Source organism: Poecilia reticulata, chromosome 19 (assembly GCF_904066995.2).
Source record: "Poecilia reticulata chromosome 19, P_reticulata-male-v2, whole genome shotgun sequence".
In the NCBI taxonomy this organism is placed as follows: Eukaryota; Metazoa; Chordata; class Actinopteri; order Cyprinodontiformes; family Poeciliidae; genus Poecilia; species Poecilia reticulata.
In genome coordinates this window covers 25,423,181-25,437,481 of record NC_088848.1, presented here as the reverse complement: position 1 = coordinate 25,437,481, position 14,301 = coordinate 25,423,181, and the positions used below count along the sequence as shown (strand labels likewise).

The 14,301-nt window shown below is 40.2% G+C and overlaps 1 protein-coding gene across 11 annotated transcripts in view; it reads right to left on the bottom strand.

Moving 5' to 3' along the window:
• LOC103482151 (kinesin-like protein KIF20B) overlaps window positions 1–14,301 on the bottom strand; it is a 63,020-nt gene that overhangs the window by 22,028 nt on the left and 26,691 nt on the right. For 9 of the 11 annotated variants that reach the window (XM_081600252.1, XM_081600253.1, XM_008438127.3 and 6 more), the window contains 4 exons: window positions 6,394–6,505; window positions 6,003–6,064; window positions 5,451–5,552; window positions 5,219–5,348 (listed from right to left, as the gene is read on the bottom strand). In XM_081600252.1, coding sequence (XP_081456378.1) covers window positions 5,219–5,348; window positions 5,451–5,552; window positions 6,003–6,064; window positions 6,394–6,505 — 406 coding nt within the window. The remainder of the gene's footprint in view (window positions 1–5,218; window positions 5,349–5,450; window positions 5,553–6,002; window positions 6,065–6,393; window positions 6,506–14,301) is intronic. The other 2 variants (XM_081600254.1, XM_081600256.1) reach the window with 1 other exon arrangement.

Sequence of the window (14,301 nt, the reverse complement as noted above, 5' to 3'; positions counted from 1 at the left end):
AGTCAAATAAAGAAACTCATGTGTGCGGTTTCAGTATTATTTTCTTAAATATGTTACACAACATAAGATTCTTGAAGGTTTCAGGAGTTTCATAAGTTCATTTTTGCCGATTGGGTTCTGTATCAATGAATATTTATTTCTCCTTTGTTTTCCTTCAACTCGGTTAATCCTACTCATAACAAACACATTACACTATTCTATCGGTGAAGAAAATAATTGCACAACTTTGCAGTCTACTGCATGGTATCAAAAATTTAAAATGGTTTTAAATCACTGATATAAGGATGAAAAATATCTGATATCAGGATGTTGTGATGTTCCTGCTCCTTCTGTCCAAACATATTTCCTAAAGGGTTATACATTGTTGGAGCAGATGACTGGTTCCCTCCTTGGGATCATATGGACCCATCAGTTTTACAGGTCTCATTCTGTCCTGATAACTACTAGATGCCCAGTAAACTCAACTATCAACTGTTTTCTTTCTATATCCTCTTCCAACCCTATTCCTTGTCTTCTTACCGTCTCACTCCAGTAGCAGAAACACGGACATTAAGGAACCACAATCCCTGGATTGTTTTACTACTAAACTTCTATAACCGCTGGATCGAATAATTATGGAATTGTACGTATATATTCATAATTTAAAGGTATATACTTTTAGGTCTGCCATCTAGTAAAAAGCTGCATGAGCTGGCTACTGCTGTCTAAAACTCAGTCACCATGTCTTCTCATCTTCTGAAAGAACCATAAAGGAGATCAACAGTTTGACAAACAGTTTGGTTTGTGAAGCACCGCCTCACTGGGAGGGAATCGAAAGGCTAACATGCCAATCAGGTGCAAGTTGGGCAGGTTAAAGTATGAGAAACCAGATGCTGCATTCAAAGCATGAAGAAGACCAGCAAGCAAAGCATTCACAGAGTGGATCTAGTAGAATATCAGAGTACAGGAGATACAGGACGGAAGGTTTGACTGAATCAAGACATTGTCCAGAAGTTCAGACTGGCTAATTGGCAAATTGCTAGCTAAGTATGTGGATCAGGAAAATAAGTTGTAGTTACTTAAATTTATGCAAACCAATTGCCCCAAAATATTCAATTACAGCAACATGTAAAAGACAAGTGTAGTTACCTTGTGTGATTTTGGCAAACAATATTCTTAAACGTATCCAAAATATTATTCTCTGCAAAATTTCTTATATTTTCTGCTTACAGCAGCAGTGTCCCAATGGGAGGGGTTTGAGTGTCCCAATGATCCTAGGAGCTATGCTGTCTGGGGCCTTATGCCCCTGGTAGGGTCACCCAAGGCAGAAAGGTCCTAGGTGAGGGACCAGACAAAGGGCAGCCCGAAGACCCCTTAAGATGGACACAAACTTTGGACTTGGTTTTCCCTCGCCCGGACGCGGGTCACCGGGGCCCCACTCTCGAGCCAGGCCTGGAGGTGGGGCACGATGGCGAGCGCCTGGAGCCGGGCTTTTACCCACGGAGCCCGGCCGGGCTCAGCCCGAAGAGGAGACGTGGGTCCCCCTTCCGATGGGCTCACCACCCGTCGGAGGGGCTAAAGGGGTCGGGTGCATTGTGCTAGGGGCGGCAGCCGAGGGAGGGGATCCTGGCACTCTGATCCTCGGCTGCAGAAGCTGGCTCTTGGGACGTGGAACGTCACCTCTCTGGTGGGGAAGGAACCGGAGCTAGTGTGCGAGGCTGAGAGGTTCCGGCTAGAAATAGTCGGCCTCACCTCGACACATGGCACTGGTTCTGGAACCAGTCTCCTTGAGAGGGGCTGGACGTACTTCCACTCTCGAGTTGCCCACAGTGAGAGGCGCCGGGCTGTAGTGGGCATACTTGTTGCCCCCCGTCTGGGCGCCTGTACGTTGGAGTTCAGTCCGGTGAATGAGAGGGTAGCCTCCCTCCGCCTACGGGTGGGAGAACAGGTTCTGACTGTTGTTTGTGCTTAAGGGCCAAAGAGCAGTTCAGATTACCCACCCTTCTTGGAGTCCTTAGAGGGGGTACTGGAGAGAGCCCCTCCTGGGGACTCCCTTGTTCTACTGGGGGACTTCAATGCTCACGTGGGCAATGACAGAGAGACCTGGAGAGGCGTGGTTGGGAGAAACGGCCCACCCCGATCTGAACTTGAGTGGTGTTCTGTTGTTGGACTTCTGTGCTCGTCACGGATTGTCCATCACGAACACCATGTTCAGGCATAAGGGCTGTCGTGAAAACTGGTATGAGAATGTGAGATCTGTCCAGGAACACGCAGAAAACGGAATAAAGGTCTGAGAAATAACAGCAAATCTTGTATATTGATTTAATGATGATTAAGAGAAAACAGGTATAAAACATAATACACATGTGAAAGTAAGAATGTAATGTGTAATCAAAATATATGTTCTGTATTTTTGATTAGTTAAAATGTTATAATGCATTATGGAAATTTAAGTTTGTACCTTTGAGTTAACAGTAACAGCTTGATTGTTGTGTAATGATCATTAATTATTATTAAAGATTAGGAATGATGAGTGAGGAAGAGACATACTGAAGTAATAAGTTGATAAAGTAACACATTGATTATGTTTTGTGATGAATTACAGAGATGAAATGAAGAAAGACTTAAGATAATAAGAAATAGAATAAACTGTGTTGCAATGAGTACGCTGAGCTGGGCGGAGGTGCTGAGGAAACAGATGGCCAGTAGAAAAAGAGAAGTACATAAGAGAGTTGGTGCACTGAGTCATGAGAAAAAGGGAAGTACCTAAGAGAGTTGCGGCAATGAGTCATGAGGGAGGAGATGGTTGGGGAAAGTTGGGACTTTCCACAGACAGTGGGACGGTTCGAAAGTCACGTAACAACCTCTCCCATAAACAACCATGGGTTGAGAGAGTATAAAAACCAGCGGATAGGGGAAGGTAGAGGTTCTTTGTCCGCGGCGCAGAAGAGGAGCCAACAAGGGGACGCAGGCTAAAGACCAGCAGAGGACCGCACCACGGGACCAAGGGAAGCTCAAAACTTCACGCCGCCAAGAAGGGCAGAGTTCCACCAGCCCCAACCCTGGTTCCTGATCCGACCAACTCCTCTGCCTCTACCCAACGTTCTCCACTCTACTGCAGCAGACTTGGAGAAGAGACGGAGGTCATTTAATGACAAAGATTCTGAACATTAAAAGGACAACGAACAGTTCCGCTCAGCTCCTCTTCTGAAAGAGGACTTTGCTCCGTCTGGACAAAGACTTTGGCCAAGGATATCTGAAGATTACAGCTGCCGAGACCAAGTGCCATCGGGTATGAGTTGACCTACCTCCACCCCCAAAGCCTCGCTCAGTAAACTTAGTGACACAGGTTAGGGATAGGAAAGAAGACAGGATGTGATTGATTTTAAGTTGATTTTATTACATTCTTAATTTTATAATCTTTGGAAAGTAAACCTGCTTGTCATTTGCCCCTGCTAAAGCTTGCTTAATAAAGTTATATTCTAAAATATTAATGAGAGTTGTGGACAGTGAATTTAATTGTGTCATTTTAATCATTATTGGTTCTCCTGATTGTAGTGAAATTAGCATACATGATTCTAGAGATATGGTGGCTTTGTATTTTCCTCTGGTGAGTGTTAGAATAATGACCCTGGGATTTAAATCCAAGTCACTGAACCCAATCTAGCCGTTAATTACTAGAGGAGCTACCGTTAACAGGAGTGGTTGTAGGGGTTATGCAGCTGTGAGGGCTACTCAGTTGACTGTTACTCAACTGAAAAGGGTCATAACTTCTGGATCGAAGGTAGTTAGAGCTAGACGAGTCCTTTCCGCCCCCAGTTTGACTAGATAATCCTCCATAAACTATTTCTAGGGTAAGACCCAAGTTTTGGGGATTTTCCGGACCTGTTAGACAGAGAACTGGGCAGTAGCGAGTCCGAGGAGTGGTGAGACGTAGGCGGGTCTTACAGGGCGTCCATATGTGCACTTGGCACCAGGACGCCCTAGGCCGCAGTTCGATGATTGACTTTGTCATCGTCTCATCGGATTTGCGGCCGTATGTCTTGGACACTAGGCCTGATACTCTGTACTCGGTGCTAGCGTGGCTAACACGATTACAGTTTAGTAAAAGCTAACGTGGCTAACACGATTACAGTTTAGTAAAAAGCCTTTTCAGGTGAAATAAAAATCTTTAATGTATGTCAGATACGGTACACATTGCATATTGATCTGTTCAGCTAAGACTAACAGACAGGCTTCAGGATGTAGAAGTTGTATCGGTACTGTCATTATGCTGTACTTGGCTAAAAGGTTATCATAATGGATGTGTTTATTGTTGACTTTATTTGTTTCATTCACTAAACACAAAGAAAGCAAAGCAATAATACTTGCGCCAGCAGACACTCCTTTGTTCTTATTGATCCTACGACGGTTGAGCTGCGGTTGAGCTGCAAATGCGGTCGTGCACAAGCTTTGATCCAAGCAAGGCTTTCAGTTTCAGATTTTGGAAATCTGTGAATTTTAGTTCCACAAACACGATCAGGATACCTGACATCGCCTGTACGGATACCCCACTGACGGAGAACCATTTTTTTTCCGAGTCCTGACGCAAAAACTTTGTCGGTCTGGTAGTCCACAATGTACATTAGCATGAGTTTGTGAGACGGTAAGGCACGTGATAGCTGTGCAGTGACGTCAAATGGGCATTAGCCAATGAAACGCAGACCCTGTGGTAAGGTCCATTGCAGAGGTCCTGAAGAAGAGGGGTCAACACCGCAAATACTGACTTGCTGCATTAACTCATTCTAACTGTCAATAAAAGCTTTTGTTACTCATAATATGATTGCAATTGTATTTCTGCATGTGATGAAAACATCTGACATACACACATGAAAACCAGAGGGCAGCAGATCATGTGAAAATATAATATTTGTGTCATTCTCAAAACTTTTGGCCATGACTGTACACTTACCAGAGAAAAATCTTTTATTGCTGATACCTGTTTCTACTGGCTAATTCAAAGAGGCAGCGGGAAAAAGTTTACCAAAGATGGAAATGTTGATTTTTAGTTAACAGGATTAAATTTTGTCATAAGGGTGACCATATAACTCTTTCACACAAGTGGGGAGAATGTCAGTTAATACTGACGATGATGTTAAACGGAGGCTTTCTAAGGTAACATATGCAATGACTGACATGGATGAACCTCTCAGGGTTTTTCAGAGGAAACATGATCATGACCAGAGGAAAACATTTAAACCTCTCTTCTTGACTGCTCCTCCTCCCTGCCCCTCTGCGTCATCTCGTTGGCGCTTACAGCTCTTCTTCCTCTCTTCCTCTGCTCTCTGGTCCTCTCTGGTCCTCCTCCCACAGGTACAGGTGGCCGGTCTCTGAAAGACAGCAGCATTCTCTCAGATATTAGGAAACAGGAGCATCAGAGGCATCAAGTCTGACAGAAAACAGTCTGATGGAGGAAGCAGCAGAGTGTTTACGTCTTGTGTGGTGTTCCTCAGGTCTTCCTGGAGTTTACTGATGTCATCTTTCTGCTCACAGATTTCTGACAGTTCTGAGAACCTTTGCTGCTGCTCCAGACTCTGATGAAAGCCAACACAGTTCTACCAGTTAAATAAGAACAGAGACCACTGTTGCCTTGTTAAAACTAACAGAGGGAGTAGAATCTCCTGCATGGGGTCAAACTGTAAACAGAGCAACAACGTGCAGTTTAACGTTCCTCTGCACCTAGTGAACTGACCTGAAGTTTAACTCATCCTTCTATGTGTGTGAGTGTGTGTCTGAGGGGCACTAGACTTCAGTTCTTAAGCATGATTTTAGATTTCCTTACTGATACCTCCAGTATGTCCTGGCCTGGCGTATTGACAGTTGCAGGAAGTAGAAAAAGTGAAGAGCACTTTGGGGTTATTTTGCAATCAGCTGCAAAAGTTCTACAGAGAACACTTATTTTTTTTAAACTCAGAGATGACACTGCTGTCAATGCTCATTTTATTTCCAGAGTTCACAAAGTCGGTCTCTGTCTCAATACTAACCTTCATGGCTTCCTGCAACTGCTCATGAGACTGCAGCTTCTCTAACCGCAGCTCCTCCAACTCTGCAGGCATAAAGCAGCACAAAAAATAAAAGCATGAGGAATTTATCCAAGAAAGTATGTCATGTAAATGTAGAACTGGACTGTTTTCTCCAGTTCTAAATTAATGATTCAGTTCTCATGTCTTCTTGTTCCCTTCCAGTGTGTTATCGCGGTATATATTAACAGTTTTCCAGTCTGTCCAACAAGTCCTGGTATTTACCCCTCTTCAGAAAAATGCATTAAGTTTACCCCACAGTGGAGCAGGAATTTCTTTGATGCGTTTAAATCTGATGTGCACGTTTGCATGGATCTGTATTGTGCATCGGATTGTCGGTGGAGTATGTGTGTACCTGCAGAGTGTGTCTGTTCAGACAGACAATGTTGGACGCTCTGAGCATCATCTCTGATCTTCTTCAGGTCTTCAGTCATGGAGCTGATGATTCCCCCCAAATCCGCTGCCTCCTGACAGAAGAGAAACTGGTCAACACCGAGGCTCCATGTACCTGCTCCACTTCAGACTAAAATCTGTCCCCCCCACCCTGACACAAACTGTGATGATACATAAGTTTAGGAATTAAAATCCCTAAGAAAGGTTAAAGGTGCACTATGTAACTTTATAAGAATGTTTTTTACATATTTGTTAAGACTGTCACCATGTAGTTTGTGCGAGAATGTTATGAGACAGATAATCTAAAAACGTAGCTTCTCCACCTTCTTTCGGCACTCCCACTAATAACTGCAGAAATACACAGTCAATCAGAAACAACCAATCAGAGAAGGGCTGTCAATCATGCTTGAGTGCGCATTGGTCACAGCCTCCACCTCGTTCTCTCTACCCTACATAGTCAGCCTTCTATCACCTAAAAAACATTTCCAGAATTGAAGGAATAACATCCCAGTAAAATGTAGAGAAAGTCATCCATGCGTTTATCTTTAGTCTGTTGCATTTATTACTGCAACAGTGATCAGAGGTTTGCCTAAATAAATAAATAAATAAATCAGAAAGCTGCAGTTGATCCATAATGCTACTGCTGGCTTCCTCACTAACACCAGGAAGAATGGCCCAGTTCTAAAGTCCTTTCACTGAGAGAATATATTTTATTGTTAGTTTATTTAATGTCATTCAATATTTTTTTTAATTAAATAAAAGCAATAGCTGTTGACCTGAAAATAGAGCATCATTCATTACCAAACAAAGAACAGTTCTGATTAACTGGAGCGATTCCTATCGCTAACTGTTCAAAGGAATCCATTCGCTAGTGAAGGACACCTCTGTTAGAATTATTATGCATTTACATTAATCACTTTTACCTTAGTAGTCTTATATTACTATTTTGATTTACATTTAGAAGTGTTAGTTTTTTACTGTGCGTGTTAAAACTTTTGACTACTGTGTTGAAAACTTTTGATCCACTCACAGAATGTCTCTGCAGCATGATTATCTCTAATAACAGACTGTTCTCCCCATACGTGGGAGAAATCGCTCTCATGAAAGGACTAGATGACCTGTGTGTAGAGACAAAACTTGCCTTTTCTTTTTATCTCTCTCTTCTCTGACAATGAAGACAAGCTCGGTAACACTTATTTGAAGGGATGTGCATAAGACTGACATGACACTGTCATAACACCTGTCATGAACATAAAGAAGTCTTTATGAATGTTTATGACAGTTGTCATAATTGTCATTTGGTAAATAATGACACTTTTAATGCAAAGTTGCTCTAAAAGTTGCATTTAAAGTCCATTAAAAATGCCAACTTTGCATTAAATTATCATAATTTACAAGATCATGTAAGATAACAGGTGTTATGTCATGTTTATGACAGTGTCATGTCAGTCTTATGCATACCCCTTCAAATAAAGTGTTACCACAAGATCTAATTGAAAGATTTCAGAACATCCAGTGAACGGTTTGGAGGAGGAGTTTACTGAGTCTTCTCGCTTTTGCAAAAGCTTGAATGAAAACTAATATACGTTTTATACGTTGGTAGGTTGAAAAATTACCCATCAACCTCAACATTCAGCAGCTACAACTCAGCTTCCTCTCAGTAGTCCTGGAGTTGTTTTTTTTTCACCAGTATCTGTAGCTTTTCTTTTGAGTAACCCATTTTAAGCCAGATTTACATGATAATTTTTAACACTATCCTTTGGTAAGCTAACTATAGCGTGGTACTTTGACCTCACATCAGGCAAATAAACCGTAGTTTACATGCAGTACCTCTCGCGGACCATAGTTTGAGTAGGACTGATCTAGACCAAAGACCTACATGTTTAGAATTGATTTTGAACCATAATATATAAAACATTGACCAAAAAATTTGATATATATGATTTTGATTATGGCACTCATCAACAGTGATGGCTAGTTACTTTGGAAAAAATAACTTTAATCAGATTACTGATTACTCCTTGAAAAAGTAACTTTTATAGTTCCTTTCAGCAGCTGCTGGCAACACTACGCCACCTGTGGAAATTACATTGATCTTTGCAAATACTTAATTACAAGTTATGTCATAATGGTAACATCAACAATGTATCTACTTCTAAGGCTGAACTGAAGGGGAGATTGTTTAATGGCTACAACAGCCAAAAAATATTTTTTTGCATGTTTTTTGTGTTGCACTGTTGACTGGAAAACTCTAAATAGGATTTTAAACTCGCCTCCCCCTTTCACTCGCACGCAACACTCCAAGACAGCGTAGTGATATCCTCTGAGCGGCAGACATCTGTCGCCAGTAATAGAATTGCGCTACATAAATAATCAGTAATCCGATGGCGACAGCTAATTCAGCAGCGCTTCTCTTTCAGATTGTTGGACTAGGTCTAACTTTTTTCGTAACTTAGAAAAGAAGCTCAAAGAAAGATAAGCTCTGTGGATGTGATGTTAGCAAAGCTAGCTGTACAGAGACACATATGTTGCATTTGTGATGAAAAAAAGCTGTCACTGACTACGCTGAATTATTGTGCGGAGGTGTTGACTGACGTGTAGGATGTACGCTGACCAAAGTCTGCAATATAGTATGGAGACATTCACAAACGATCCAATTCCTCGGGACGGCTATTTACCAAAAAGATAGGACTGGAGCCTCACAGAGAGCCGTTCTTTGTTCCTGTAATGCTCTGCGTAGTGTTACAGTACTTGAGACCAGTGTTATGCCCAGAAATGCATGCCTGCCCAAATTTGCATCCCTGTCGCTGGAGCGCGCATCGCTCTAAGCTCTCGCATATCGACGAGAAAACGGACTGAAATATGACCGAAGAGGAAATTTTAAAGATATTTGTAACATCATCACGTTTCTTAACCATGTAATCCCTAAAACGGTGGGTTTTATTTAGCAAATTACTTAAAATAAATAGTTTTTACACATTTATTGACACATGAGTCAAACTTTTTTTTCAGTCCGTGTCTGTTGTAAACGTTCTCCGCAAATGGTTTGAAATTCTCCGCTTTGTCTTTTGATACCATAATAGCTTAAAAGAATTACAACAGAGACCCATTATGTAGAATATTTTATATCATGCTTAATTTTCTAGTCAGATAATGTAGGAGGGAATGCATTTTAATTTATGAGCCTGAAAATATTTGCATCCGTCTTTTTGATATGAAACTTATAGCATTAACTCAGAGAACAAGTGTCATTACTTAGAAAATGCGAAATCCTTTCAGCTCTTTATTTCCCCCAATTAGCATAGGGATGCATTTTTTGGCAATATGGATTTCCAGCCTGCCACAAAATGCATCCTCTCTCTAGTCTTCTCAAATATTATTCTAGTGATTTTAAACCTGTACCAGCAGTTCATGGAACTACTCTGGTTAGGTAGAAAAAGTTATTTCACTCTTAACTCTTTATTTCCCCTAATTAGCACAGGGACGCATTTATGGGCAATATGGATTTCCAGCCTGCCAAAATATGCATCCCCTCTCTATTCTCCTCAAATAATATCCTACTGATTTAAAACGTCTACCAGCAGTTCGTGGAACTACTCTAGAAAACTACTCTAGGAGAAATAGAGCTAAGAGAGAAATAACTTTTTCTACATAATCAGAGTGGTTCCAAGAACTGCTGGTATTAGTTTTAAATCACTATAATAATATTTGAGGAGAATAGAAAGGGCATGCATATCGTGGGTGGCTGGAAATCCATATTGCAAAAAAAAAAAAAACGAATCCCTGCGCTATCTTGGAGAAATAAAGAATTAAGATAGAAATAACTTTTTCTACATAACCATAATAGTTCCATGAACTGCTGGTACAGGTTTAAAATCACTCGGACAGGGCTTAATGTAAAAAAAAAAAAATCCTGAGCCTGAAACTTATAGTGATGACAAATTAACTATAGCGTTGCTATTGCCACAGTTTAATAAAAAGTGTCTTTGAATAGTGAACAATTGCTTCCAACAAAACAATTAAGAAGCTAAACACTCAAACTTAAATAAGACTTCAGTTCATTTCAACTCAAAACAAAATGTAAAATGTCTGTGCCCTAAAGGTTTGCCTTACAGGCAAAAATCCCTCAATATTAAATAAGAGTCCTTTCAATGTTTTTGCAAGTAATTTAGAACATGCAACATTACCAACTAAATCAGTGTTTCTCAACCTTTTTCGGGCCAGCAACCCCGAGCCTTTATCCAGGTCCGTCACCGCCCCCCACCAAAGAATTTGCAGGCTACTTTGCACTGACCATTATTTTATCATTAATATTACCATCACTATTGTAGATGTTTTGATTTTTATGCTTCTTTCTGTATTTATCATCAAGATAATTTCCCAGAGAACAAAAAAGCCATGGGAATAGAAATTATTTTCACAGGTGTCTAAGAAAAATTTTATGAACATTCAACCTAAAATTGGTAGGCCTAACAGCAGCCAGCCAGAGTGGAAAAATATTATTGTTCTTTGCCATTTTCTAGTTGTTAAATATTCCACAAAATGACCAGATAAAAGATGTTCAACATACCAGTTTAAACTTTGAACTATTTGCAAAACAACTGAGCTCTGCAACATTAAAACATGGATAGAACTGTAACTACATTAATCATAGCTCTTCTCTTCAGTGTGTCTGTGGTTTCTGGTGGTGCAGCTCTGTGCTGCCTTCAGGAGAATGGGACATCAAAGTATCAACCATAAAATTTTACCCAGATGGCATTTATTGTGCAAACCAGAGCTTTCAGTGGAAAAACAAAAGTTTCTTTTAATGCCATACAAATATGAGATAGAAACATGGATTATATCTTTATAGAGACCTGCCTATTGATTTATAGATTAATAGTTTTACTGGGCAGAAATTACAAAGAACAAATCTGGTTCTTAATCAAATCCTAATGAGTCAGCCTCAATATATCTGTAAGATACATTTATTCTCAGTATAAAATGTGGTCTCAACAAACCCATGGCACTTCAACAATATTATTTTACTTTTTATCTGGAAATAGTGTCTGTTTATTCTTGCCATACAGTCCTCTGCATTAAGTATTGCTCGAAATGTCTTGCCATACCAGTTTATTCCTCTGTATTTACTTTAGTTTCTTAGTTTATTCTTGCATTTTGTTCTTCATTCATTTCCATTTAGTTTCCTTTGATTAGTATTATCCTCTCTTGGTTTATTGCTATGTCCACTTTAGTTTCTTTCCTGTTGCTAGATTTATTTCATCGTTTATTGACGCTCATCACCAGTAATCTTCACTCATCACCTGCTGCGTCGCCTAATCATGATGATGTGTTTCACATCATGTGTTGATTTTTCCACTGTTCAGCGTCGGATTCTCTGTTTTTATGCCATAATTCACATCTAGTTCGTCGCTCCGTTTTATGTCCCGCTTCTCCCGTTTCAGAGTTTTGCGCAATGTGCGCATCATTTATTTTTTATTTTTTTAAACCCCCTATGGTGCGCAGCGGTCGGGAAACGTATCGATGGGGAAAAGGCAGACTGACATAAACCTTTTAAAACGACAGAAACAATTTCGGTATTTTGATTATTGAAATTTAGAAGTGCTGTGGTACCGTTGTTCTATCACCCCCGTTTCATACCGGACCACTTACAGCACCGGTGTTAACGCTATAAAATGAACGTTCTCCATCGTGGAATCACCCATGGAGGGATTTCTTGGAGGGGTTGTGTGACCCTGCACCTTGGCGTTCCTTACCTCGGGAGGCGCCAATCTATGTTTTCACATCCACCTGAATAATGTGTAGTTGCGCCACTGCGGTCAAGCTACTACTAGTAGGAGCGGAGCTGCGCCAAAAGCTAACAAACACTGTATGGAAGGAGAGCTGCCATCGATACAGTTGCAGTCAGGCATGATTTAATGTTACGAAATACAGTTTTAGCAAGTTGTTCAAAGGCTAAACTGGTATTGTTGTGATTGTAAGGTGTAAAGTTAACCTTTGACCAAACGCTCTTTAAGCCCTGCTAGGATAATATTTGAGAAGAATAGAGAGGGGGTGCATATTGTGGCAGGCTCGAAATCCATATTGCCAAAAAACGCATCCCTGTGCCAACTTTGAGAAATAAAGAGTTAAGAGTGAAATAACTTTTTCTACATAACCAGAATGAACTGCTGGTATAAGTTTTATATCGATAGGATAATATTTGAGGAAAATAGAGAAGGGATGCATATTTTGGCAGGCTGGAAATCCATATTGCCAAAAAATGCATCCCTTTGCTAATTGGGGGAAATAAAGAGCTGAAAGGATTTTACCTTTTCTATGTAATGACACTTGTTCTCTGAGCTAATGCTATAAGTTTCATATCAACAAGACGGATGCAAATATTTTCAGGCTTATAAATTAAAATGCATTCCCTCCTACATTAACAGACTACAAAGTTAAGAATGATATAAAATGTTCTACATAATGGGTCTCTGTTCTGTAATGCTTTTAAGCTATTAAGGTATTAAAAGACAAAGCAGAGAATTTCAAACCATTTGCGGAGAACGTTTACAACTAACACGGACTGAAAAAAGTCCGACTCATATGTGTCAATAAAGGTGTAAGAACCGTATTTATTTCAAGTAATTTGCGAAATAAAACCCACCGTTTTAGGATTTACATGGCTAAGAAACGTGATAATGTTATAAATATTTTTTTAAATGTCCTTCCTTTTTCTCGTCAAAATGCGATAGCTTAGAGCAATGCGCGCTCCCGAGACAGGGGATGCAATTTTGGGCAGGCATGCGTTTCTGGGCATAACACCTGTTTTATCAACTGCGGTAGTAGCAATTTGGCTCCAACTCCTCCCTTTGTCATTTCTATATTCTTTGCACGTAAAGTTGAATAAATATTAATGTTGTTTCCACATATTATCTCCAATGTTCGCTAGACTTCGTGTTGCGCCTTGTCAGCCGTTAGGGATTCCCTTCATAATTTCCCCTCAGAAAGCACGGAGGGGAATCTGCGCTTTCTGATTGGCTACCTATCACATTCAGCTTTAACGCTCCCAGTCGGGGAAAACCCGATTTAGATCGGAGCGGCCACGACGATCTACCGTAACACACCACACTGCAGGATGATCGGTTACGAAATCACCAGCGACAATCTTAGATCGGCCTGCGATCTAAGATTGTCATAAGGGGGAAATAGGGGCAAGAAAGCGTGTAGTATGTAGGTTGTCGGATGTGCATATCTTCTCTATTTAAATCTAGTGATTACTGAAGGCAATATAGTAGTATACAGACTTCATAATCTGCACTCTTGGTTGAATGCAGTTTTTATTTCCACTTTGGCTTTATGTTGTTTAGTTTTTCTTCAAGTATGTTTTTTGTTACTGGAGACTGAGAATCCATTTTATTTTTGGTTGTCTTGTTTATTTAGTTTATCAGTTCCAGTGTTATGTGTTCTTTTGAAAATAAAGTGCATCTATCTATGGCAGGAAATTGCATGCATTATTGTGGCAGGAAATTGCATGCATCATTAGTCATTTCCATTAAATCAGTGTCTAAAGGTCTTGAAACAATATTATCGTTTATCGCAATTATTTTTTAGACAATTACTCGCTCAGCAAAATTTGTTATCATGACAGGCCTAAATCTTAGTTTGACTTCTATGGGTCTCAACAGGTTTTATTGAGAAAAACACATTTAATATGCATTGCTACATACTAGTCAGTATTGGTGGTGCAACTTGAACACACGCACAAAAAAATTTTTTAAATTTAAACCACATTTTACATTACATTTGACTGTAACTTTGTCGACCTCCCCAAAATTACTCTTAAAAAATTTCCGTTTCTGGTCCCCACCAATAATGAGATGGGATTTAA